The sequence below is a fragment of the Falco cherrug genome, chromosome 1 (genome assembly GCF_023634085.1).
Source record: "Falco cherrug isolate bFalChe1 chromosome 1, bFalChe1.pri, whole genome shotgun sequence".
Lineage (NCBI taxonomy): Eukaryota > Metazoa > Chordata > Aves > Falconiformes > Falconidae > Falco > Falco cherrug.
Window position 1 is genome coordinate 21,253,527 of NC_073697.1, and position 26,270 is coordinate 21,279,796.

Here is a 26,270-nt window from a genome sequence, read left to right on the forward strand (position 1 = left end):
ACACACATTATGACCTTTTCCTGGGAGGAATTCAGAAAGCACCCAATACTGAAGTTGACATCAGTTTTCATTAAGACTGATCACACAGCTGAACAGTGTCATTCAACTCCCTTTACAATGCTATGATAATTCTCAAGTCTTTCTCAAGGGAATTATATCCCTTGGGAAATTTTTTTTTCACACGTTTGTTATTACAAATGGGAGAAGACACTGCCTTGAAAGGAAAACTTATGTAAGCAAAGGTTAAACACTGAGAAAATGGACTGTTTTCCCTGCATATATTATTCATATTGTTAATGCTTATCTGTACATTCATTTTATGAAATCCTGCTCTGGGACATTCTCATGCATTTGCTAGGGTTCATTCTGAGACTGAAGTAAGAAAATCCCTGAGTTGGCAACATCACTAAGTTCAGAGGTGTCATTAAGCCAGTTTGTCAAATCCATTATGAATGTTAGAAAAATGTAATATAAAAAAAAACATTAGAAAGCAGTCCTACTAATTGGCTAAAACCAGTCATGAAAACATAAAAATAATTAATAGCACCCTAGTCAAAGTATATCTGTAGCAAGGTAAACACTAAGAGAATGCACACCTTTTCTGAAGTACTATGTGATTGGGTTTAACATACAGAAGTATTTTGCTAGAATGAGTAAAGAGCAAAGGTCAGTTTTAGAAGCTCTTGCATTATAGTGAATTAAGCGGCCCAGTAAAATTGGACCCTTTTCATTTAGGACAGGCTTATAAAAATGCACATGCATGCCACCCCCTATGAACAAATACACCCCTACTACAGGGGAAAAAAAAAAAGTTCTAGGGTAGTTGGCCATGTATATTAATCAACTGCATTTCCTGATTAACAGTCTTATGAACAATAGTAATGCTGCATCTAAAGAACTCTGCATGTTACTGTGTATGGCCTTGTGGCTGAGGAAAGCTAGGGGCTAAGACCTGAAGCTTCCCTTCTCTCTAGGGACAGACCTGAACAAGCAAAAAGGTTGATTCTCTGACAGTCACCTGTGCATAAACAGCTGGCCTGGAAAACACCAATTAAGGGGGACACACATTTGTTAAGGGCAGGCCAAAACCAATTGTAAGAGCACACTCCAGCATGTAACAAACATGTAAGACTTAACACTTCTACATTTAGAGCTCTCTCAAATGAAATAATTTTCTCTTTTAAGCTGCACTCCTTGCTCTAGATAATCATGATTTTTACATTTGTTTCCCGGTAGAAGTTCTATTTAAATAGTGGGGGGTGGGGTGTTAAGAGCGGGTATGGACACACCTTTCATAGCAATTGTCAGCAAACTGAGATTACTGATGCATAGCAAGAAATAGATCGCTTTCATATAAGGTAGGAAAAGTCTCTGCAGTCCATTCCCTTGATTCAGTCCACATCAATGCAGGATTGCAATCCATGCACACCAAGTTCCCTCCTCCATCTTTGTGTCTCTACATCTCTTTCACCTAAAGTAGTTAGTTACACATGCGACCTCAGAGATGTCAGAGTATTCTTTGAGATTTATCTGGTAAGCCAGTGGAGGCAGTGCCCTTTTAAAGTAGCTGATAAGAGTCAGCAGAGACACATCTATAATAAACTGCAATAAATACTTCCTAGGGAAAGGCCAAAAATACTGTGGTGATTCACAACAAAGTACTTTTCAATATTCCAAGGAACTTTAGAGCAATACCATAAAGCAGAAACTTTGTTTTTTACCTGATTTTGGTATCTCTGTGTCAAGAATTTGGAACGAGCACCTGTAATGTCTCACTGTTTTGCAATAGCATACACGGACACATCAGCTGCCCACAGGTATCAGAGCATTGGACTTCTTGTAGTTACTTGTAGTCAGAGTATCATTCACAAATGAAAAATATTTGTAGCAAGAAGAGGCTTAGCGCTTCTGACTGACAAGTTAGATCATACTAAACTCATTAGGCAAAGATTGTCCTATACTGGTTCCAAAGTCAGTTAGGGCTTTGGATTATCCATGGTAAATACATGCTAGCCATGGAAATTAAAAATGTGTAGGACAATTGACCTTGTGGTATCATCTCTGTCGAAGTTTTATATGCTTCTCTTTCCTGGCTTTTTACAATTCATGCATTCTAACCAACATTCCCCACTTAGAAAAGCTGCCCACCTACCCTTCAATATGTAGTAAAAAAATTCAAAGAGGCAAGGCTTTCTATGTTCTAGTTTTAAAAAGGAGAAAGCTTGTATGTATTACTTTCACATTTCAATTAGATATGGGCAATTCTGGGCTGGGTTTTTTGAGTTCGGTCCAGCCACTTCTAGTATGATGAAGCTTTGAAAATGGTATGACAAATCAAAATTCCTCTCCAACAGAGAATCCCTAGCTAATGAAGGGACATAAACTATGCCATTCTCACCTTTCTTCCCCAACACTGCAGGTATTACAATAGGTATAAAAATGAAGTGTAAAGGGAGAGAAATACTTCCTTGCCTAATACCTTTTTATTGTCAAACTCTCTCTACTCCAGCATTCCATTTTACATGCAGTTACCCTTTTGTACACATAGAAGTACTGCCCTTTACAATATGTAACTATAACATATCCTTTAAAATAGAAACCTATGATATATTGCAACACTTTAGTTATCTAGAGTTCTGTATATTCTTATCACAATAAATTATCAGTTAATCGCTCTTAACTGATACGTAAACTTGTTCAGACACACCTAGGGGCAGCTGTGGCTTCCTGCCCCACTTCCCTGTATAGCTGGCTGGGTAGTCTCGCAATCATAATCCTTTCTGACTCTTTAACCGTATACAACAAAACATCTATTTATATATTAAGCAGCATTATCCAAAGTAATTAAAATTAATAATCTATCACAAAAGTTACCAAACAAGATGCTTACATGCACAATTAATGTTGGGTTTTTCATTGCGTTTGTTCATCCACCCCCTCACTCGGGAAAAAAGTAATTCAAAAGAGGTCATTCACACAGCTGACACTGTGGTCACTGCCAAAGCTGCATGGCACTATGTGCAAGCTATAAGGATCAGGGCTTCAAACCCTAGTAAAATGTCCTGAGCCTGACATCTAAATACTTGATACGTATCCTTATACAAGCATAGGATTATCATATTGACCTTCTTTGTAAAGTGCCTTGAGGCCTACGTATGAACATGCCACACCAGCACCAAGTGCTGTATTCCTCCCAGGAGAAGGTGGGTGCTGAGAGTGAACTAGGTTCAGTCTTCCTCCAATTACATTACAGTTTTATAACTCAGCTGTGGGGTGCACTTCTAAAATGACATGGTAATGAAATATGTTAATAACTATTAACAACTAATAGATCTGCAAATCATAGCTCCTACTACACTGCAAGTGTACTGTATTTAACTAGCCCATCTTTCTGAGGGAATCAGTCTGGAACAAATTATTTTTAGCATTCACAGATGCTGATTTTATATGAAGATGAAAGAGATTATAGAAAAGCAGCTTTCACATATTTTGTTTTATAGGTATTTGTAATGCCATTACAATGTGAAATACTTTGCACAGTGCCTTCTAACTGGAATATCTAAAAGCACTTTTTAAACATTAATGAATGGTAGCAATTGTGTTATACTTTCTTCTTTTTCTCTACACCAGAGTAACAGAGGCAATGGGAAGAAAAACTGTCATCAAGTGAATCAGTGACAGGGAATAAAACCTCAATGTCTTACACTACTCTGAAATATTTGATTTGAGTAAAATGTAGAATAATGCCTCCAAATGTTAATTAAAAAAATATGCTCTGTTTCCAGAGGTCCAGCCAGAGCAAGGACAATGGCATATTTTGGGGAGGGCAAAGGCCCAATCCACGTGGATAACGTGAAATGTACAGGGAATGAGAGATCCTTGGCAGACTGCATTAAGCAGGACATTGGGACACACAACTGCCGTCACAGCGAGGATGCGGGAGTGATCTGTGACCACCTAAGCAAGAAGGCCCCTGGGAACAGCAATAAAGGTGAAGCCCCAGTGTGAGTGGCAGACCAACAGGTTCTGATCAGGAACTGTCATGGTAGGAAGAGACGGACGTAAACAATCCCACTTTGCAGAGGAAACAAGTTATATCAAAAGAATTATAGAAACAAAAGTGCTGGGAAATGCTCTATGCTTACACTGTATGGTCTTATTGCTCTGCCACCTGCATAAAGAAATCATAAAGACTATTCAAATTATACAGGATATTTGTCTACCATAGTTTAAGTCAGCCACGTTTCTCAAGTTGTACAAAGGACGTGCAAATGCAAAAACCGAGACAGGTACTTTCAGCTTTTCAGGGTATAGGTTATCTTCAGTTGAGGACTGAGACCTACGTGGTATGCAAAGCTCTGGTTCCACTTACATGAAGTAAGGAAGAACCCTATAAAAAAAAAATACTACACTTGAGGAGCAGAGCACAAATGTGTAAATTGCTCTGTGATCAGAGTCAAAAGATCTCAGCTAAAAAGAATTTCTAAGTCTGAGATGATTCAGTGTATTTTCCTCGAGCAAAATTTGATTGTTAAGAAGTACCAGGAAACAGAATAACTTCAGCCTTCGTGGTTTGTTTTTTTTAATTAACTCTCATTAAGATTGGCTACTTTTCATTTTGAGTTTAATGCTGTCTACATATCCCTTTCTGATTTAGATTCTCTTGCTTCTGTTTGTGGACTGCGGTTACTACATCGTCGACAAAAGCGAATAATTGGTGGGAAAAATTCTTTACGGTAAATAATTGGTAAAGACAAGTAATTTTGAATATAAAGTTTCTAAGGCATGTATTTGCCGTAAGCGGTTTGCCTATTTTACGATTTTATTGTAGGTTTGTTGTCTGTTGTTCTTTTGGCTTGTCATGAAGTAGAAGCAGAAATATACTCAAAGCAAATTTGGTAGGAAATTGAAAAATATTCATTGATAAATACTTTCAGCGTTCTTTGAAAATCTGTAGATGCTTATGGGTTCAGTCCTTGATTGGGTTAAACGTCTTAGTTTCAAAATCGCCATTTTACCTCTTTTCAAAGAATGTCCTGATATCAGGATGTGTGCTACATGAAGAGAGCTATGAATACAGTATAAGGTTTTAAATGCTACCTACACCAAAAAAAGGCCTGTGTACAATTCACTGCCAAAGACCTGATTTTCCTCCACAAAATATGCCTCAATGATGACACACAGTCTTAAAATCAGGTTTTTTGTTAACACTTTGTTCTTAGCTTTTAATGACATGTTTACATTTAGGTAATATAAACAGATTAACTGAGTACTACTACTACCACTAAATGCTATGATAGGAAGCACAGATTTTTTTTCATTAACGGTTGCGAGTAACCACAAAAAAAAGACATATTCACAGAATGTTACAAAAGGCATTGTAAATACATTTATAGTATCTTTACCTGTCGCTGTGCAACCTGTTTCAAAGTACATGCATAGCATCGATCAACCCCTTTCAAAAAAGACTGCCTAAGTGATGGAGTTTCAAAGAACAGTAACAAGAGGGAGCCCAGAAAAACATTTAAATGCAGTCAGACAGAGCAAAGTAGGATTACTCACCTCAGTAAAGACAAATGAGAATAATAAATAATGCACTGTACAGAAGATCAGGAATTATTGTCTCTGGGTATGTGTACGAAGGACACTTGAATGAAATGAAATGGTGACAAATAATGTATTGCACAATTATGCCAGAGCAAGAAACTTGATCTCATAATAAGCAAGCACAGAGAGATTAAACAAAAAGGTGAGGGAAATCCAAGACTGCACTTAGAAATGCTTCAAAATCAAGAAAAGGAACATATGAACAATATAAGAAAAGGGCTCATTGTCACAAGAAATCGTTAAGACAAAGAACTTAATGGAAGTTCAAAAAGGAACTGGATACTTACATACATACCAGGAAATCCAAATCTGTCTGAATTACCCCATTTTGGAAAGACATACTAAATCCCATCTTCCCAAACAACAAAAAAAGTCTAAATTGTTTTATGCTTTATGGGAAGTAAATTCCTCGACCTTACTTCAAAACATTTGGCACTGGCAACTCTGAGATAGGATGCTGGACTAGATGACCCTGGGCAGCTCTTGTACTCCAGCATACCTATTCAAGTTGATAGTAGTCAGGGAACACCTAACCCTGCCTGTTGCTTTTTCTTGAAAGTTGCTGTTGCTTACAGGTGCATCTCTCTCCCTCTCTCCGATTCCATTATTTTACTAATCTATTAAAATTGGTGAAAAATAATCCATCCTGTCTTCATAGGCCTGCAAATATGTATCCCAGAACTACTAGACAAAACAGATGATCACAAGCTGAAAAAAGGTGCTAATCTATTACTTGTCATTTCACCTCTTGGTTTGCCAGCTTCCCTTTTCAAACAGCTCAGAGCCAACAAAGATATTAACAGAGACAGGAAAGGATGCTGGGTTAAGCTTTTCAAGAAATTCCCGTCTTTCCCCTCTCCAGTTGACAGGAAATTTCTGGTTGTCGACTTGGACAGTATTTGGCAAGGAACCCATAGAATGTATTTTTGGCACAATGAATGCAATCTGAGATGGGAAAATTCAAGTAATTGACAGTGTAAAGAGGCGCTCAGAGTGCTGGATGCTCAAACAATCTGTAAAGTAATCCTGATCATTGTTAAATGGAATTCTGAATGCTGCAGGAATATAAAGGTATACTGAACTGTTAATAAATAGCATGGTTAGCAAGCTATGTCAGTCAAAGAAACTAAATAAGATTTACATTCAAGGTAACTGACAAGCTACCTTACTTTTCTGTTGTTGTACCCTGAATGCGATGTCTTATGTCCTCTGCAGGGGTGGCTGGCCGTGGCAGGTTGCACTCCGACTGAAATCTTCTCATGGTGATGGAAGACTCTTGTGTGGTGCTACTCTCATCAGCAGCTGCTGGGTCCTCACTGCTGCACACTGCTTCAAAAGGTAGGTCTCTCTGCAACAGTGAAGTGTATTTTCAAACTATTTTGTTGTTCTGGGTATAGACAAAAACACTCCTGTGGAAGCCCACTGAAAACTGTTCCAAAGAGCTGGCCTTTGGTTTAAAAAAATCCTGCCAACCAACCTCACTTGTCTACAAAACAAACAAACAAAATACATTGAAATTACTCTGCCTGTCACGAGATTTATATTCACAATTTCAGCATTTCCATGAAAAAAATGAGACAATATTTCTGACATTTTAACACAGCTTTCTGTTCCAACAGAACGGCAGCTTGTGGCTTTCAGGTTATAGGGAAGACAACTGAGCAAACATCAAACACAGGTGTTACTGAAATCTCTGAATGAAGAACTTATCAACACTAATGTGTTGTAGATAAGCAGACACTTCTTTATTAACGGCTGGGTGCATGAGTGAGTCCTCTCACGATCAATGCACACCAAGTTTCAAAATCATACAACATATATAGAACTTATTCATGTGTATTCATTAAGTATTCATGCATAATCATAACATTTCCCCAAAATCATTAACATACTCTCCTCCCATATCTGATTCTGCACAGTAAAGGTTAGAAAAGTCTAGAAATGGGTCTGGGGTATGATTTGGGTAGGCGGTATATGAGTCTGTGGTCGCAATCTCCCCCTGCCAGAATTACCTTTTACTGAAGTTCACGGTTTCTTGGCAGGTAACTACAAGCTGTTCCAGTCGACTCCCCCAGTTCCCATTAATTCTATATTCTGACATTTCAATACACTTTCTACATACAGAAGACTAGTCAAATACAAAGAAATCCTCTCCTCAGTCTACCTGTAAATACTGTATCCAATTATCTTCAGTCGTCTTGAATCTTAAGTCTATTATCTAAGTTCTAATCATTCCTACTAGGTGATTCTGACCTATTCTTTTGGCCTTGCTACAGGGCTGTACAGAGGATTTCATAGCAGCTTTTGCTGTGCAACAAGTTTCATTAAAATATATTTCTTATTCCAAATGATTTTATAAAATCAAATAAAGTCAGTTAATTCTAACTTATTAGCAGATCTGTAACACAGGGACTGTAATATTTCAGATTATTTTTGGTAATGATAGACACTGGCAGTGATAGATATTTTTACTGTAACACTGCAGTGACTAGGTGAACTAGTCCCCTCAGACCCATTATAGGGTAAAGCACTACTAGGTATTTTGCTGAGTCTAATAGGAAACGAAATCTGTACACTGGATGCTAGTGAGATGGAGCAGTTTTGCTTACTCTTCACACACAGGCTGGAGCAACTGCCTTACTCTGTTATCTCACAGTACATAAAGAATTGTCTTTTGCAGCCATCTAAACAAAGGTCCCATCCCCTTTAACAAAGAAATAATCGTCTAAGCGGTTACACTGGTATAATACTCTGACACTGCCATCTAATCAAACTATGCCAAATTCAGCTCTTTTCCATATGTTTAGCAAGGGATTTGCAACTTACACTCCCTTGTAAATCACATTTGATCTAATTGGTCTAACTTTTGCAATTCTCAGTATTAAGCTATGATCTGTTTTTTTAAAATGTCTTTTCCCATTTTTGCAGAAACAGGTATTCTGTTACTGGTAATTCTCCTATTCAGTTTTTATGATATCCCCTCTTCAGTAATTTTGACATTAGGAATTCATTCCTGATGAAGTTACTGTAGTATAAAAGCATCAACTTGCACAGTAAGGAAGCTGGAATATTTTAACACACTTTCAACAGCAATTATTTCATCAGAATCCTTCCAAAACGTTGCATTATAGGCTGGAATAAAAGCACAGAAGAACATCATTGCAGTTTTGAAGATATTTGCTGGAATTTGCTCAAGTGGTCTGAGCCATTCCTTTTGCACACTAGTGACTAAAAAAGAAAAGTCAGATACACTTTTACTCAAATGGAGAGTGTTTCTTCTGCTTGGCGCTAGATTCACATATTTTTCATCTTCATGTTTCATGAAAATCATAAAGGACTTTTCCTGATAATAATTCAAGCTGAAATGGTCCAACTCTATGAAATTTCTGCCTACTTCAGCTGATGTTCCAGTTGTTTCTGTGGAATTATGAAAGCACTTCAGTTGCTATCATCAAAATGTATAGACGATGGCTTCCTATTCCCCTGGTTATCAACTCTCTAGTGATTACTAGGATGCAACTTAAGCTCTTGAGAAAGCCTTTGATTAAAGGCTTGAAAACAAGGCAGTCCTTCTGGTGGTAATTCCAGACTGGGCAGCCACTCAAGGGTCTGTTACAGGTGATCCTGAAACCGTTACATGTGGTCTCAAGGACCTAAGCATTGTTTTGCCCCAGATGCTGCATTTAAAAGTGTGCAACCTAGATCTAAGCATGCAACTCCAACAGCCTGTGGGTGCACTACCGTTTACTGTAAAAAAAGGCGGCACCTTTAGCTCCAAGCTGACTTTGGACAGACTGGGCTGAACTTCCTAATGATCTCAGAGTGATTTTAAGGGGCTAGGTTTCCAAGAGCTATCTATAGATCAAAAGCCTTCTCCACATATTTTCCACAGACAGACAGGAGAAAGGCCAGTATACCATTTCTCACATCCTGGAAACTGGAACGCTACTTAAGTAACAAAAGTGATAAAAATTAAATAGAAATTTATGCATGAGGATTATAATTATTCACCAGTAGTATAACAGCATTACTGGCTTCTGTAATTTCATAGACACATAATTTGAGAAATTGTTTTAAGCACTCCCAGACCCCTCCTCTGCCTCCACTCTTCAAATATGCTCTGTGTGGTGGCTATCTGCCATTTCACAGGTGATTTTTAGGTGAAGAAGACTGGGCACTCCTGAGCTAGACTGCCATTTTTATGTACTGATGCTCTATTACAGTATTTTCACATTTGGCAAATATCAGCTACTACAAGGGGAAAACATAATTGTCTACAGATGAAAAGAATCAGTTTAAGAAAGCCTTATGTGTGCAAATATGCACAGACATATTGTAAATCTCTGCAAAGATTGCTCATTACTAGAAGCCTTGTAGCTATTAACGTTTCATACATTTGCATGCAAAACAGCACTTCTCATTCCATTAAATGTTTACAACCAGTAATTCTATTTAAGATAAGGTTTCATGAATCTCCCTTCTTCATTATTCTGCTACAAATGACCATCATCCCTAAGACAGAAAACCAGTAGGAACCTATTAAAGGGAACCGTAGGAACCTATTAAAGGGAACTGTTCCTTTTGTCAAAGTCAAGGATGTAACATTAAACAGAAGCAGCAAGATTTCTGACATACGGCTGACAGAAAAGCATTTGTCACCACCAGTCATAAGCACCCTTCATTCATACTTAGGCTTACAAATCAAAATAAACAATTAAAATTAAAGTCCCTTTGATTATTAAATCAGTTTAGGAAGGAAGGGTGTTGATTTCTCATCAAAATTACAAACACCTAACATATTTCTGACTCTGTAGTGTTCTGAGACTTCCCTGAGGTTTAAAAAAAAAAAAATGAAGAAGCCACACAACCCCTTCCCCCCTTCACATTGCATTAAAGATAATTGTCAGTATATGGTAAGTCCTGTAACTGATGTGGTAGATAAGGCCTATACACTAAAACACAGAGGCAAGGCACTCATTACGTTAAAAAAAAAAAAAAAAAAAAAGAAAGATTGATACCATGTAAAATTACCTTTCTCTACTTGAAAGCCAGATTTCCATTGCACCACTGATAATACACATCTGCAAACTACTATGATTGTGTTTGTTTATAGATACAAAGCCTATATGTCAATGTAAACAATGGTTAACTTAGATGAGCAAATATTTATTGAAGGTAAAAAAGCCTTCATAAGTCAAGAACTATCAGCATAGCACTAATGCATGGTTTGCTGCACAGAGCCAAAAGTGTATCTATAAATTATGAAAGAGTATTTTCAGTGACCTTTTGGAAATGTTTTTGGCAGATTATGTCAGGCAAATATATTAATGATAATGACCTAGTACATTTGTATTCCAATATGACACTCAGACGTGTACTAAAAATTGTTAAAATACTGCTTTCAAACATTCAAAGATTGTATTTAGCAATATATTCTAAGGTACAGAAGCCTATTTATGATAGCTCTTAAAGGCAATAAGATCAACAGTTATAAACAATCGCTGTTGCAAAAATTTAATTAAACTATTTAGTACTGCTTATCAGGCAAACAAAATACCATAATTTTACTTAACTTATTGGGCTCAGTTGCTTTATCATTTAGATTCTAAGTGGAATGTCATCATGCAGTTACGAAATTTGAGGAGAAAAATATATCCAAGATGTCAGGAACAAAAAGAACTGTTCAAAAACCCACTGAGGGTTTTGCGTGTAAGTTAGAGTAATTCAAATGAAAATAATAAAGACATTTTACTGCAGTAGTAACTAAAGTACTTTGTGCATCAGCTTCCTTTTCTAATTAACTCTGAGGAAAACATCCTACAAAGCTGGCTAATGCATCAGCCAGTATTGTTTATAATCTCAGCCTGGGCAAGACATTGGAGAAGTAGCCAGTTGGCTGTATAACCCACCCCAGTGTTCCTACACTCTTTATGTTCTGAGCATTGTATCTGTCCTGTAAATAGATTTTGTAAAAGTGAAAGACTGTTTGATACTGCACACCCTGACCACTCAGCTACCTGCCTCTACACTGACCTTGTCCACTTTGGAGAGGGGTGCAGAGTGGCCCTGTCGGCATGTAAAAAATTCTATAGCTGGGCATTTTATTCCCTGTTTAATGAGTTTCACATAGGACCAATGCATTGGTTAGCTTACACAATAAAATGAGCTAATAGGGTCTGTCAGTTTGGTTTTCATAGTGTATTCCAGCTGCTTTATATACCATGGTAGCATGCTTCTGTCAATCAACATTATGGGTACTTCCATGAAAAAGATGGCTGAAGTGATCAATACACTTGCCCTTGATTTGGTAGTTTTTCTTGCTGCAACCAATTCAGAAATCTTTAAGCTGTAGTTCTAGGAAACATGCTACCTATGAGGTTATATAGCCTCCATGTGAAGAGACAAATTGCCATTTAATATATATAAATACTGAAGAGCAGATGCAACTTTCTGCAGCACACAAGATTAAACTAAGGAATCATATTAAGGAATCACATTAATTTCCCTACTAATATTTTCCATAACTAGAGGAATAAAAAATACTTTGCGCTCTAATTTGTGTATTTATGTAAAAACATGTTTCTAACTTTGAATGCTATTGGTTTTGCCAAAGCATTACTGGAAATTTTTACACATGGGCCAGGAAAATTTGCTCCCAAGTCTATCTGTATGTAAACATGCTAAATTAAACTCTGAATTAGAATTTCTAAAAATTCACAGAAGCAACTGTGAGCAAATATATAAAACATATTCAGCACAAACTGGTACTGAAATGTACCAAGCATTTCAGTGTAAAGATGCACAACTTATTCATTAAACGGCACTTCCAAAGAAATACTACTAGAAGAAAGCTCTGTTATGTAACGCCTGTACTATATAGTATTTTAATGTACTGAAGACACATGTAAGAGCCTTATTCCTTGCTGAATTAAGGAAAGCTAAAGAGATAGCAGAAGAAAAAACGAAAAAGAAACTCACCTGAGGTCACAGATTGGATCACAGCACTGCTGTAAAAAACACCACCGTTTTTTAGCCAGTGCCAGATTATACTTCTGCTGGCTCCCACATCATAGCTCAGAGTAAAACCAATAGCAGTTTAGACTGATAATAGTATAATAAGTGTCTTGGCAAAGTATGGTAGGATTAGCCTCTTCTGGTGTAAAATATGTGGCAACAACGACCAAGGAGGGGATTCATCAGTGTTACAGCAGAAATTCTTGGTAGGCAGCAGATGGCAAGGATTTGATAGACTATCTACAGGGATGCAGAATTTAGGATTTCACAGATATCATACTTCAGATGGGCAAATACAGATGGATGGATATAACTCCATAAACTAGTTAAGACCTAATAGCCTTTCTTAACTCTGAAGAATCCCCCTTAAAGGTGACAAAAATAAAAGCAATGTATCAGATGCCAGCCTTACTTCCATGGAATTTTGCCATTTATTTTATCAGGAAAAGAACCAACTGTGAAGTCTTACTGAGCTTTTCAAACTGGCAAAAACATGTAAGATGATCTAGAAATGGGAACGTGAGATCTTACGCAAGAGAGAGATTCAAGTACTAGTTGTTTAAAAAAGCTTACAAAGAAACATCTCTTATTCTAGAAACTTTAGGGGACTGGAAGCAGAACACCTGGAGAGCCAGGATTCACACCTCTGCCTTTTCTCATGTTCTTTTCCTATTCATGCTTTCATTTCTTAATAGAAAATTCCTAATGAAAATAGATTCAGTGATAAATCATAAAATACTAGCACGTTTGTGGTCAAAACAGAAAGGTTAGTGATGTGACACAAACAAACAGGTTTTTTCCTCAAATATTCCTCAAATATCCTCAAATATTTTCCTCAAATATCAGATAAACATACTGATCCACAAATTAAGCTATTTTTTTCAAGGAGGAAGTAAACAAACTATTTGGTAGAATAGACATTTTTTTTCTCAGTTCTCCCTCTAAGACTAAAATCAGTATGAATACTTTTATAAACACCTCTATAAACTTTGAAAAGTCTGCATCAGTTGCACGTCTTCACTTCCAGTTGCTATAGAATTTTGACTTCCAACCACAAGGAAAATACAGTATCCAGAGAGTGCTTCACAGAGGCTACTATGGAGGAGGACCTAGAAGTAGTTTTGTGGTAGACAAGTTACTTTATTTTTCTTATACAGAAGGTCATCTTCAGATGAACAAATGTTTGGTCATGGCCTGCAACACTTTCTCCTTACAAGCCTAGAAGTGAAATTTTGCTCATAGAAGACCTGAAAGATGCATGTAGAATTTGACAAAGAAAGCTTTGCAGGCAACCAGGAATGCAACCCACAATTAGGACAAATATTCAGTGGCACAGCTATATATTGTTTAGAAGAAACCTCTGATGTTCCTGCTTTGTCTGCTGCTCCTCAAGCAAGCTTCAGTAAACTATGGAGATTAGCACATTGCTGGAGGGTATAAAAAGAACAAGCGCAGGTTAGAAGGTGATGGAGCACTGTAGGGTATTTTCTGCACACATATTACAAATTTCCTGTTGAAGGCTATGAGAAAGGGAGAAGTCAAAGGAAAAATATTTGGGTTAGCTTAGCCAGATTTTAAAATAAATAAATGTACCCAACAGTACTCCTTTGTTTGCATTTTCCTGAGAAGGCGTGTGTGTCCTGTAATCCAAAAATCTCCAAAGGCATACTTGTTATTTCAGCCACAGTAATAATCTCTAAGGTATTTACCATTTAGTTCATCATATGAAAGAAACTGGGGTCATATTAGATGCAAAACAAGTCTAAGAGTTACAGGCCTTCTGTCACTTTGACAATAGGTGCTTCTGATGCACATACGCTTTGTTTTCCTTATTGTAACTTCAGTTAACATAACAGGCTTTTATCAAGTTACCTAAGCCTCTAGAATTTCTCAAGCAAACCTACAAAGCAAGCGTGAACACTGTTTTCATTTCAGTGATTACTTGGAGCATCACAATGATGTTAGTATTCAGGTTTTCATTATCCTTACTGGCAGTTTGATTTGCCCTTACTAAATGCACATCGTTTGCATCTTTGAAATAAGTGCCAGTCACGACCATAAGAAACCTTGCTTGTGATAATATATAAAAAAGAACATAGCCCAACCTGAAACTTCAGTAAAAGTGTTTTGTTATTCTTTAAGATATACTTGTATATCAGTCTAAACATCTGAGAAAGCATGTTTGCTCTTTCAGAAGACTTTTGGTATCATTATTTATACGAGAAATAAAGACCCTCATCAAATCTGTTTGCATGCTTAGGCTCTGACTTTGCATGAGCCAGCCCTATTTGTTTTCACCTCCACCTTAGGTATGGCAACAACACTCGAAACTATGCTGTGCGAGTTGGAGACTATCACACACTGGTACCTGAAGAGTACGAGGAAGAAATTGGAGTCCAACAGATTGTGATGCATAAAGAGTACAGGCCTGACAGCAGCGACTACGACATTGCGTTGGTGAGGCTACAGGGGCCAGAGGAACAGTGTGCCAGGTTCAGTACCCACGTCTTACCTGCCTGTTTGCCATTAAGGAGAGAGAGACCACAGAAAACTGCTCCTAACTGTTATATCACTGGATGGGGTGACACAGGTAAAAATGTTTTAATGATTTCCATATACTGCTCTCATTACCTGAGGCTGCTTATTAAAAAAGAAAAATAAAAATTCTCAAATACTTAAAATGATAAAATGCTCAAAACAGAAAAAAATTACTCTTTTTTATATAGGGGAATATTTTCTCTCTCGATCCTTAACCAGGAACGACAACATTTTGTTTATCAAATTTAGCTTCTCTTTGAAAAGTGGTGATTAACCATGTCACCCTATATCACAGAACCAGTCAGTAAAATGGCCTCATTAAGACTGACAAGCATGAATGAAAAGCTTATTTGTTGCCGGGCACACTTGCAGGGTACCACCTCCTGCCTCAGAACATAACAGCTTGTGTATTGAAGGGTTTTAAGGTAAGCACAATGAATATTTTACAGAAACGTTACTTAAATTACACCACTTCACCAGAAAAATGGATGGAAAATATAACAGAATTTCAAATAACATTTTTTGTCTCGTTACCACTGATATTTTCAATCAGCAGTTAGATTTAAACAAGAGAAGATCTTGCCAAAAATTACAAGAGCCACAATGCAATCTGCGATCCAGGCTGCTGGAACAAACCAGTTTTTAGATCAGGACAAGATTCCTCCTCTTCAAAGGTCTTTGTCCTTTAAATGTTTTACAAATTAATAACCATGTTTTACTTTCATGTTTTTCTGGTACTGAATATAGCACAAGACAGCAGTCACACTCAAGCCTTTGTTCCACTGACTCATTCAAACTGGCAAGGAGACAAGGCAGCAAGGCCAAATATCACTTCTTCCTCTTTACATGCATTAATCAGTGTGCACAGATGTCTGGATGACTGTAATACAATAAAGGAGATAGACTTGTAGGGTGTTTTTTTTCTCCTAAAAACAACTGCCAGTTCATTGCCTACCTCTGACTAGTTTTTTTACACAATTCACAGGAAGTTCTGCAATACTGTTAACTTAGGACATCTATTTAAGGATTCATTAACTGCTGCAATAATTAGCTTTAATTACAGTAAGAAATGCCATCATCACCATACCTCAGTTGAAAGTTCACACTTACTATATCAATCATAACTACTTTAGAAGTATTTTGAGTTTACTTAAAAAAACCCACACAACACTGGCTTTAATTTCCCATGTTTCCAACTGAAAAAGTGGTACAAGCTATTAAAAAAAAGCCAACCAATTTAAATCTTGACATTTTACAAGCAGAACACAGCTTATACAATGCAGGATTCACTGCAGGTGAAGAAAACCAAAGGACAGGTCCTGGTCCCCACAAAATGAAGATTCCTTTTGGTCAGGAGTCCCGCTATTACTCTGGTACACAGAATTACCAAGACTGTAAAAGATTCAAATCATACTGCTGATCTCTACCAGAGTACACCTGGGTTCAGCTACCTTAGCTCCTCAGCTGAGGTGACAAACAAACTGGTGTGTACTTCCAGGGTGTGTGATGGTTGGCTGGATGCTTTGTTTGGAAGCTGACAGAACGCAGCACATGTCAGCCTGAGCTAGACTAGTTCTGAACTGGTGACCTAGCAGTGAAGTATTTCCACAGCTTTACTCTCCACTGCTCAAGACTCCCCAAAACTGCTTCCCCATGTAAGTATTAAGGCATATATTCTTGTAGAAGACACAAACTGTCTGGAACGTAACAAACTCCAGCCTTGGAAAGATCCAGTGATCACAAGGAATACAGCTACAACTTAAAATTTAAACTTCCTAAATTTTTTTTGTAAGAAGCACCTATATTCCATATTTACAATACCTAGGTAGTATTTTAGTATTATATTTAATGCACAGCAGGTTTTTTCAGTATTTAGTCTTCTTTTCAGTAATTTTATGTAATGACAAAACAGTCTGAAGGACTGACAGTAAAAACTGAAACATGAATGTGATTTAATCCAAAGACCAATCATCATAACAAAAGAATAATTTGGGTCCTCTTTTCAGGAAGGGCTTACTCAAGAACATTACAACAGGCTGCCATCCCCTTACTTCCCAAGAGGGTATGTGAAGAGCGTTACAAAAGAAGATTCACAGGAAGAATGCTCTGTGCTGGGAACATCCAGGAACAGAAACGTGTTGATAGCTGTCAAGGAGACAGTGGTGGACCACTGATGTGTGAACGTCCAGGGGAAAGCTGGGTTGTGTATGGTGTGACCTCTTGGGGCTACGGCTGTGGAGTTAAAGATTCTCCAGGTGTCTACACAAAAGTATCATCTTTTGTACCCTGGATAAAAAGTGTGACCAAACTATGAATGTCTGTAATGAAAAGCAAACTTGGTTAAGCAAGTTTGAGGCGGGTCAACTTGAACAGCACAGACAGTGCACAGCTGGGGCCCACAGCGGGTGGAAACACGACGCATTTTCCTGATTCATGTGTTTTTCTTTTAGTTAAATCCAAGCTGTACACACACAACCTTTCCAGTTAGGGATTACAATCCAAACAAAATCCCTCATTGTTACAGAAGTTCTCAATATTGCATGAACCAGTTACCATGTATCTAAGGTAACGGGAAAAGCAACACCAGTTTGGAGTGACATTGGAGCAGGACAGATAGAGAGTCACTATGAGATTCATGCCCACAGGAAGACTGTAGTAGCTCCAAGCCATTTGGGCTCCCAGCTTTGCTAGAATTAATTACATATCCCAAAATTAATCTTCTGTCTAGTTTATTTAATCAGTTCTTAACTGTTTTCCTATTATTCCCATGATTTTATACTCGGCCCTCTTACTCGGACTCAGGTTTCATTAGCTAATGAGACCATTAACAGGTTGAATCTTGGTAAGTAATTCTGAGTATGTATTAAATGTTAGAAGGAAAAGAACAGTCAATAATCAGATCCCCAGCTATTCTGATAAACATTTTCACAGCTTAGTGTCCAAGAAGTACATTCCCAAGTAAAACAGGTAGTATGCTGGTAGTTTCCCTGCAAACATCCTGCACAGCTGCAACAGCTTGATCAAAAACAAATGACCTGTTATTTTCTTTCCTCTAGCTAAATATAACTTGTTATCTTTCTGAAATTCTTAATTTTTAGTACACAAAGCGTTTTGGAGACAATTTACTTTTCCTGTTTACCACTAGCAGTCAGTGCAGTATCAGACTAACAAACAAACATCCCAACCCTCTCATTGCTGGTTTTGGACGGGCTTTACTCAAGTAACACAGAACCTCTGTCAATCCTACAAGAGAAAATTCTAAGTATATACAATACAAATACTGGAGATGTTGAGCCAAACCTGTCTGAGAAGGTCTATAAAGTCTTAAACTACGATTTTATACAGGATAATAGTTAGAAAATTCTCTCCTGCTTAGTTACAACACTGGTTCAGACTGATCTTACAAGAAAGGACACTTTTCAGTGACTTCTACTGACACACCTTAATTCCATTTAATTTCTTTTACAAATCCCATTTCCCATGCTATGAAAACCTTAATGGTTTATTATAAAAATGCACTGATAAGAAGTTACTCTTGATGTACAAGACAAATATAAAGCAATTTAGTACCCTTTTAGGAAGGGCTGGCCCATTAAACTGGCCACACAGAACACAAGAAGTAATCACCATCTTAGTGCAGCACTAGAGGGGTACTGGTCTTGACAGTATCTGTGACCGACTACAGTCAGGAAAGAGACAGGAGAGTTCAGTGCTACCTCTAGGATCCCTGTCGAAGGCCATTCTGACCATCTGCAAGTGCACTCTACGTCTTACATTAACAAACCTGCTTCTTAAAAAGATGAAACGAAAGCTCTGTGGGCCATGAAACACTCCAGTGTGACAAGTGTGGCAGATGTGTGTCAGTCACCATATAGTGATTGTGCAAACTGTGACTACCAGTGACCATTCTGTTTCCCATCTCCAGACACTGGCTATGGGTGTTGTGTGGTCTTTTGTGAACAAAGTGGGATGCTTGTATTCATGTTGTTAGCAGGCAGTCATTAATTTCTCTCATCTGTCTCTCTCTGGTGGTGTACCAAATATCCAAGACAACTCAATTTGCACACAAAAGTGGCAACAATATTGCAAAAGCCCATGTGATTGAAGACTGGGTCCTTAATTTCTCTCCAACCTCAAACTTGGTTCTCAAGGGTCATGACTAGTTTAAATATCTTGTTGGAACTGGTGCTAAACTAGTACATGAGGTGCTTTAATATATTTTAGTTTTATGTAATTCCACACTATTTGAAATAGTGGGAGGTATTTTATTTAAAAAACATGTCAACAATCATAGTATTGTGACCACCTACAGTTATGAAATACTCCGCTAGTGAACTTTAAAACCATTTACATTTTTACTTATACATAGCCCTTTTAATTAAATGGGAAACAAATCTGTCAAAATGTATTTACTTGCACCATCAAAGCTTTGCTATACAAGACCTGTTAAGTTTTGAGATTTGAGGTGAAGTAGGCTATATAGTGCAATACATGCGTTGTGTACAAGGGAAATAAATTTTCTTTTAGTTGCACCACAGAAGTACGATACCTGGGGAGGGGCAAGGGGGGGGAATCAAGTCTGCATACTAAGTGTAGTAAACATTTAGATTTAGTACAGTAGTTCATTAGTTTTGCTCTTTTAATAGGATGCTTACTAGATTTTAAAATGTTGCACTACTGTTTTCATGCAGGAAGCATGCCTTTTCAGTTTCTAACATAAAATGAAATTGTCCTTATGTTATGCCATCATAATTTTTGTTCAATGAGCCTGATAATGTAAACGTATATAATAAAAACTGCCACACTGACTACAACTTTCATACATCAATCCCGTGGATGATGTACAAGCAAATGCTGCAGGAACATCACCTGGGTAAACCTCATGTGAGCTTTAAGTGAAAAAGGGTGCTCTTGAAATTATTTTCCCCAAAGCATGTAAGCTTTGAGCCATTTTCTTAAGAGATGGAAGTTTGTTCTCTATGATGGAACTCCTAGTGCTTTGTGTGCTTTAACTTAAGACCAGTTAGGTTGTCAAGTAAGTTTATCCTACACTCTTAAAACTGCTGAGGAATTATTTTGACCCTTGCTGCTTTCCCCTTTGTTCAACATTTTAACACATACAAGGCTGGATAAAAACCTGCTCTTCAGCCTATGCTATGGGCTGGTTTTTTTGGGTTTTTTTGTTGGTTGGTTTTTTTGTTTTTGTTTTTTTTTTTTGTATTAAGTAGGTTGGCCACAGTGTTCATGGTGGCATAAAAGAAAACACTTGGCACTTCTATTACCAGATTAGATGACCATGCATAATCTACCCAGGTTTCCCAACATTGTGAAGATTTATAGTTAGATGCAGTCCCCATGAACTTCTCAACTTTTTGCACGTTCCAGAGAATACAGACAAATAAAGAACAGAAGCATTACTGTAACTGACACACAAAACCTATTTAACATGCATTTATCCCAACCCCAAAAGGGGCACTTACCTGTAAGCCACAGCTAAACCAAGATCCCATTTTATGATTATATGCAAAAAATCTGTAACCTCAGCTGTCTTATTTCCAGAAAAATTCACAGCACTTTAATAGTTTACATTTAACAAAAGTTAGTCCTGAATCAATGTTCTCCATAATCCTCAGCGTCAACACAACTATTTCATGTTTGCAAGTGCTAGAATATTTATACTCAAGATTTTAAATGCCATTATGATTTCAGAGTGGAAATTGCAGAATGTAACACACAAGAAGGCTAAAACAATTAGGCTCAAGTAGCAGATCCCAGTAGAAGAAATCACCCAAAATCCAAGATTTGTGGTATCAGGAAAAAAAAATTGGTTTTCATCTCTGCTCCAAGCTGCTTGGGTAACAGCAAATACAGCTAACTGAATAGTAAAGCCCAGACCTACCTCATACATATCAGATACCTGCTTACATGCAGCAGCTCCTATTCCATTTATTTAGTACAGAACACAGAAATGAACCATGTAACTTGCTGCAAATGCAACACAAAACAACCACAATCAGGGAAAAGAAAATTTAACTTTGGAAAGAAGTATTCACCTTTGCAGCAATGTATAGAAATAAAAAACCAAACTGGTTTAAGGGAATGTTGGAGAGCTATGAGAAAACAGGTTTTTGGGAATTGGGAAATCAGTTTTTTAAATTTAATGAAGTAATGAAGAACAAGCCACATGGAAATTAAAAAGCCAGGTCTTGTAAGAATACCTGCATTGTACTCAATAAGGGAGAGCAGATTTCACTGCCCTCTGTGCATGTGACTGGATGCTCATCAAAAGCTGAGGAAAGGCTATGTAACCTTACCCACTAAGCACTCAAAAATAGTAAGAGATACCTACAGCAAACATTGTAGTTCATACTTCTGTATTTGACCATAATCTTGAAAATTAGTTTCTCCTATTCTCGATTCAAACCCACTGTTTCATCTTTGCAAGTTCCAAATATTTGATGGAGAGCTCAAAACTGAATGTTCATAAATCTAACCTGCAGGCCACATCAGGCCACAAGGTCAATTTATTCAGTGGAAATACCAGTGACCTCATCACTTGGTTCACGTGATGGACTAGGACAGCTACACGGCCCTCCTCCAAAACACAGAATTAGGGTAACTCACCAGATGCCATCAGTGCAATCCCATAGGACAGCTAAAAGCCAGTACCAGGAAGTGCAAACTTTTAAGTATTGTTTCAGTGACCATAGAAGAAAAAACGCTTCTCTCCACACCATCGTATTCTTGAGTTTTGTACTCTGCATTAGTGTTGTTCTAATGCATACCAGATTCCTAAAGAAACTGACCCCTAACCCTACGCTTGCTTGTTCCTATGTTTGCTAGTACCCAGTTTTCTTCATTGGGCCAATGCCAGTCATGCAAAAACTGATCTAAAAAACTAAGGAATCCACTTAGCATCAGGCTTGCCAGAACAGCAACTAGCGCTGCATGCAGCACTTTCCTGCCCACACCATGTTCCTGGGAAAGCAGCGCTCTCCTGGCCACTGCCTGCCTTGCATTTTCTTGTGCAAGATAAGCAAATAACTGTCCTTGTAGGACAGGTGTGTTAACTTATTTTCTAAAAGCACTAAGGTTACTACAGAAGTCCGCTCTTCTCAGAGAGAAGTAAATTCACAGTACGTGCTCACGACCGTTGGCTACCAGGCTTGGCAGCCACAAACTTGGAATCCTAAGCAGTAAAGATGTCATATGATAGGGTTGTATGCAGAGCTGTTGAAAAAGGAAACAGTAATCACACACCACCAATTAAACAGGTGTAGTACCAATTATCAGAATACACATACAGCTGTGCTTTCGCAGTGGCAGTAGTAAAAACCCAAACTGTTTCCTATGACAGCTCCTTAATCTCCCTACTAGTCTATTCCAAAGCGTGACTAACATGTCTGTTGGAAGTAATTTCCTCAGGTCTAATCCATGTTGTAATTAAAGTCCACAATTCCACCCCCATCCATTTCAAATATAAATCCCTCCCCCCACCCCACCCCACTCAAGTTGCCAAGTCCTTCACACTAACTGCACTGCCTCCTCATCTCAGTTGTACCTTCACAGATTTTGTTTCCCTGCCCTTTCGGACCCCTCCTTAACTTTCCAGTTTGCAACTGTTTGCAAGGGATTTCCTTATTAACTGGAAGATATTCTGCAAGAGATTGTGCCAGCACAGCTGCTATTAGCCAAGACAGTAAATGTACTCGTAAGCAAGCCATTGCCTTACCTTGTCTCATTCTGCAATGACTCACAATCTACCAGAGCTCCATATATTTTCTTGAATATGGATTAAACAGAAGATCCCTCAGCAACTGAAGCGGCACCTATATTCAAAGTCACTGTTTCTCCCCTGCAGCAGCAACGTCTGATTAAAATGTGACTTTGAAATGGCTCACAGATAACACATCAGCCAGTCACTGCTCTGCCCTGAAACCGCACCACAAACTTAAGGCCTGGTTACCAGAAGCTGTATCCCCACAACAGGCAGATTTGGCATACGGCAGTAACTCCAACAAACACGTGCAGGTCAAGTCTTGATTATCAGTAGTCTTGTGTAAGGAAGAAGCAACACTTGCAATGAAAGTTGATGTCTCTTTATTGACTTATTTATACATTTGAATGCTTTACATTGACATACATACTGAAACGACAACTGTAATTTCACATTTATTTTCTGTACTTCAAAAACTTACCTTCAGCTTATGCAGTACACATACACTCCTTCGAACAGCCTTTCTAACACACCTGAACAGCAGCAGAGCCAGCACTGAAGGCACACGTGTCATCACATTTAGTAATACTGCAGAGTATGGTCAGCCACATGATAGAGAGCAACACAGACACTGAACTACCAAGAGCATTACTGCAATTATTTAAAACTGTGAAATCCCAAAGACAGGAGGTGCAGAAGATCCCTGAAAGCAGCACAAAGACCTAGTCATCCTAACAGTATCTGCATAGAAGCAGGCAAGGCCAGTTTTAGGCACAGTAAGCTATGTTCCAGCCTGTCTTCGTAAAGATGACAGATAAACTACAGAACATCTCAATCAGGCTCCAAGTCTGAACTTTAATAAGCTCATTTCTCTTAAGTCTAAAAGCGGAATTAAGATCTAGCCCAAAATTAGCTTTAATCACCTCTGCTTTATAACCAGAAATATGACTTCTCCCAAAAGGCACTGATCCCAGAAGATTGGACAGATCCACCCTACACTAGGTAAAAATTTAAAAGTTCTAGTCACAGCTACTCCTAGAATTCACATGTGGAATTTAGCCCCATCTTCTTCTGTCATCACAACTCAAGAGTGTTTTTCCCCTGTAAAAACAAGTTTGAGGCAGTTTAATATCGCTACCAGAAACACATACAAGACAGCAAACATCACTGAACAGTATGATGCTCTCCTACGAGTTGTAAACTGCTCTGAAACAAACCTGTTAGTATCAACTTGACATCTCCCTCTGCTCCTACAGTTGCAGATCGCTCTTAGTACTCACTTAATAAAATAAGAAACATGCTTATTGAAAAAGGCATTCCCCTTACACAGACAGCCCCAAGAAATCTGTGGATTCCAATACCTCTAGTCTGGCAGGCAAGAGTCCTGGCAATGTGTGTTTTATCATAATCCACTATTCCTAACGTTTCTAATACACCTACACCCAAGCCCAGTTCTTCCTAGTCACAGTAACTTATGCACTTTATTTTCTATCAGGAAAACACATACACAGACGAGCCTTAAAAACAAAACACCAAGCCTATACCTTGATTTCAACAGACAAGTCTCAGTAGTTCAGTCGCTAAACATTTATTATCAAATTGATATTATTCCCGCCCCAAACCCCATCTGTAAAGAGTTATTTACGTAAGAGATACCCAGTCACGTACTTTTGGGAGGATCTTCAACGGCAATCCGCACTTTCCGCTCCTGCGCTCCTAAGGCTGGGGGGAAAGGGGAAAAAGAAAAAAGAAAAAAAGAACGCGTTTAATAAGTTGGCTCTAACCACTTATTGAGGGGGAAAAAGGGACAAAAAAGAAAACCAATCCAACAAAAAACGCAAGAGGGAAGAGATGGCCAAGCCCACGGCGCCCCACAGCACCGCAGACTCGGGCTGTTACTTGCCACAGTCAACGACTAATACTCACAAGAGAGTAAAAGTTTTGCCAATTAGCAAGAATCTGCTCTTCCATGCCTAGGAAGGGAGACAGCCACAGGCGGCAGCCCCCATGGAGTCATGGCTCACCCCTCCCCTCTCCTCCGCGCCACGTGGCGGCCGCCATTTTCTCCCCCCCACCCCGGCCTCAGCTCGGCCGCCGCCGCCGCCTCCTCCCGGCTCCCTGCTCTCCCACACACACCCCCCCGCCCCGCCACGGGTCCCACCTGCTGCTCGCTCTGTTCCTGTCCTCAGCAGTCCTCTGCCACGGCCGCCCCGCAGGGGCCCAGCCGCGGCTACGGCAACGAGCGCGCCGGACCCTTTACCTCAGGGGTCCTCAAACTACGGCCCGCGAGCCGAATACGGCCCCCCCGGGTCCTCAATCCGGCCCCCGGTATTTACAGAACCTCCCCCACCTCCCCCGGGGGCTGCGGGGGGGGGAACCAAGCAGCCGCAGATGGCTGCCTGCCACTTCATCCGCGCACCGGCCCCCTGGTTAAAAAGTTTGAGGACCCCTGCTTTACCTCACGGCTGCGCCCGCCGACGACCGCCCCGCGCGCTCACCAACGGCGCGCAGAAGCCCCGTGCCGCCACCGCGCGCTGCAGCGGGAACCCAGCGCTGCGGGGGGCCGGGCGGGGCCCCACCCACGGTGGGGCGGGGCGGGGCGGGGCGGGGCGGGGGTGGCGCTGCGCTGCGCTGCGTAGCGCGGGGGGGCTCCCGCTGCAGAGGGCTCCCGCAGCAGAGAGGGGGCGCCCGCTGCACAGGGCGCTGGGGTCGCTCGTTTCGCTGCCTGCTCCACTGCGAAGTTAGCCAGCGGCACCCCCGGGAGGAAACGCATGGCAGGGGTCCAGGGAAACGAGGCTGCCGTTATACCCCGACCCACAGCAGTGCTCTTCAGCTGGGTCAGGCGTTGCTCCCCCCCTCCCTAGGCACAGAGACAGCTGTATATATGCATAAGTGTGTGCAGGCTTGGTCAGCGCACAAGGTGGGCCTTAAATGCTAAAACACCTCTACTTGTTGTTTGATAACCGTGGGCTGAGCAGCGGCAAGAGGTTGTGAAAGATGTGCTAGGAAATTGAGTCATCCCTTTAGGTGAACACGGGTAATTTGCCTTTTCCAGTCCACATAAGTCCAAGTGGGACATGCTGGCCAAATTCCTGCACCCTCATTTTTAATTAGAACAGAATATACCAGGCCTATTTCAGCTGGAAGGGACCAACAAAAACCTCCTCGCCCAGCTGCCTGACCCGTACCTGTACCTTTCCACCACAGCATCTTAATGAACGTGTTGTTACAGTCACGCTCGCTGGGGAAAGACAGTTGTCACAGGCCCGGCAGACGCTGCCCAAGCTGCTCTGGCAAAGGCCGCACCTCAGGGCCAGTCCTGAGTGTACTGGAAAGATGGGGCTGGCGATTCTGGCATTTGCAGGCCAGATGCAGTGACCTGACACAGCCAGGG

The 26,270-nt window shown here is 39.6% G+C and overlaps 1 protein-coding gene, 1 long non-coding RNA gene and 1 other non-coding gene across 3 annotated transcripts in view; 1 reads left to right on the top strand and 2 right to left on the bottom strand.

Moving 5' to 3' along the window:
- The window catches only part of PRSS12 (serine protease 12), a 45,478-nt gene extending 25,499 nt beyond the window's left edge, over positions 1-19,979 (top strand). The window contains exons 9-13 of the mRNA XM_055701036.1: positions 3,786-3,991; positions 4,658-4,736; positions 6,823-6,945; positions 14,931-15,211; positions 17,166-19,979. Of these exons, the coding sequence (XP_055557011.1) occupies positions 3,786-3,991; positions 4,658-4,736; positions 6,823-6,945; positions 14,931-15,211; positions 17,166-17,473 (997 nt within the window). The 3' untranslated portion in view covers positions 17,474-19,979. The remainder of the gene's footprint in view (positions 1-3,785; positions 3,992-4,657; positions 4,737-6,822; positions 6,946-14,930; positions 15,212-17,165) is intronic.
- A 3,263-nt stretch (positions 19,980-23,242) lies between these two features.
- Positions 23,243-25,453, bottom strand: LOC129735248 (uncharacterized). The gene is made up of 2 exons (XR_008730651.1): positions 25,335-25,453; positions 23,243-24,598 (listed from the first exon to the last, which is right to left on the bottom strand). It is a non-coding gene; the product is annotated as an uncharacterized LOC129735248 (long non-coding RNA).
- On the bottom strand, positions 24,767-24,897 carry LOC114014307 (small nucleolar RNA SNORA24). The gene has a single exon (XR_003557764.1). It is a non-coding gene; the product is annotated as a small nucleolar RNA SNORA24 (small nucleolar RNA).
- Positions 25,454-26,270: the final 817 nt, after the last annotated feature.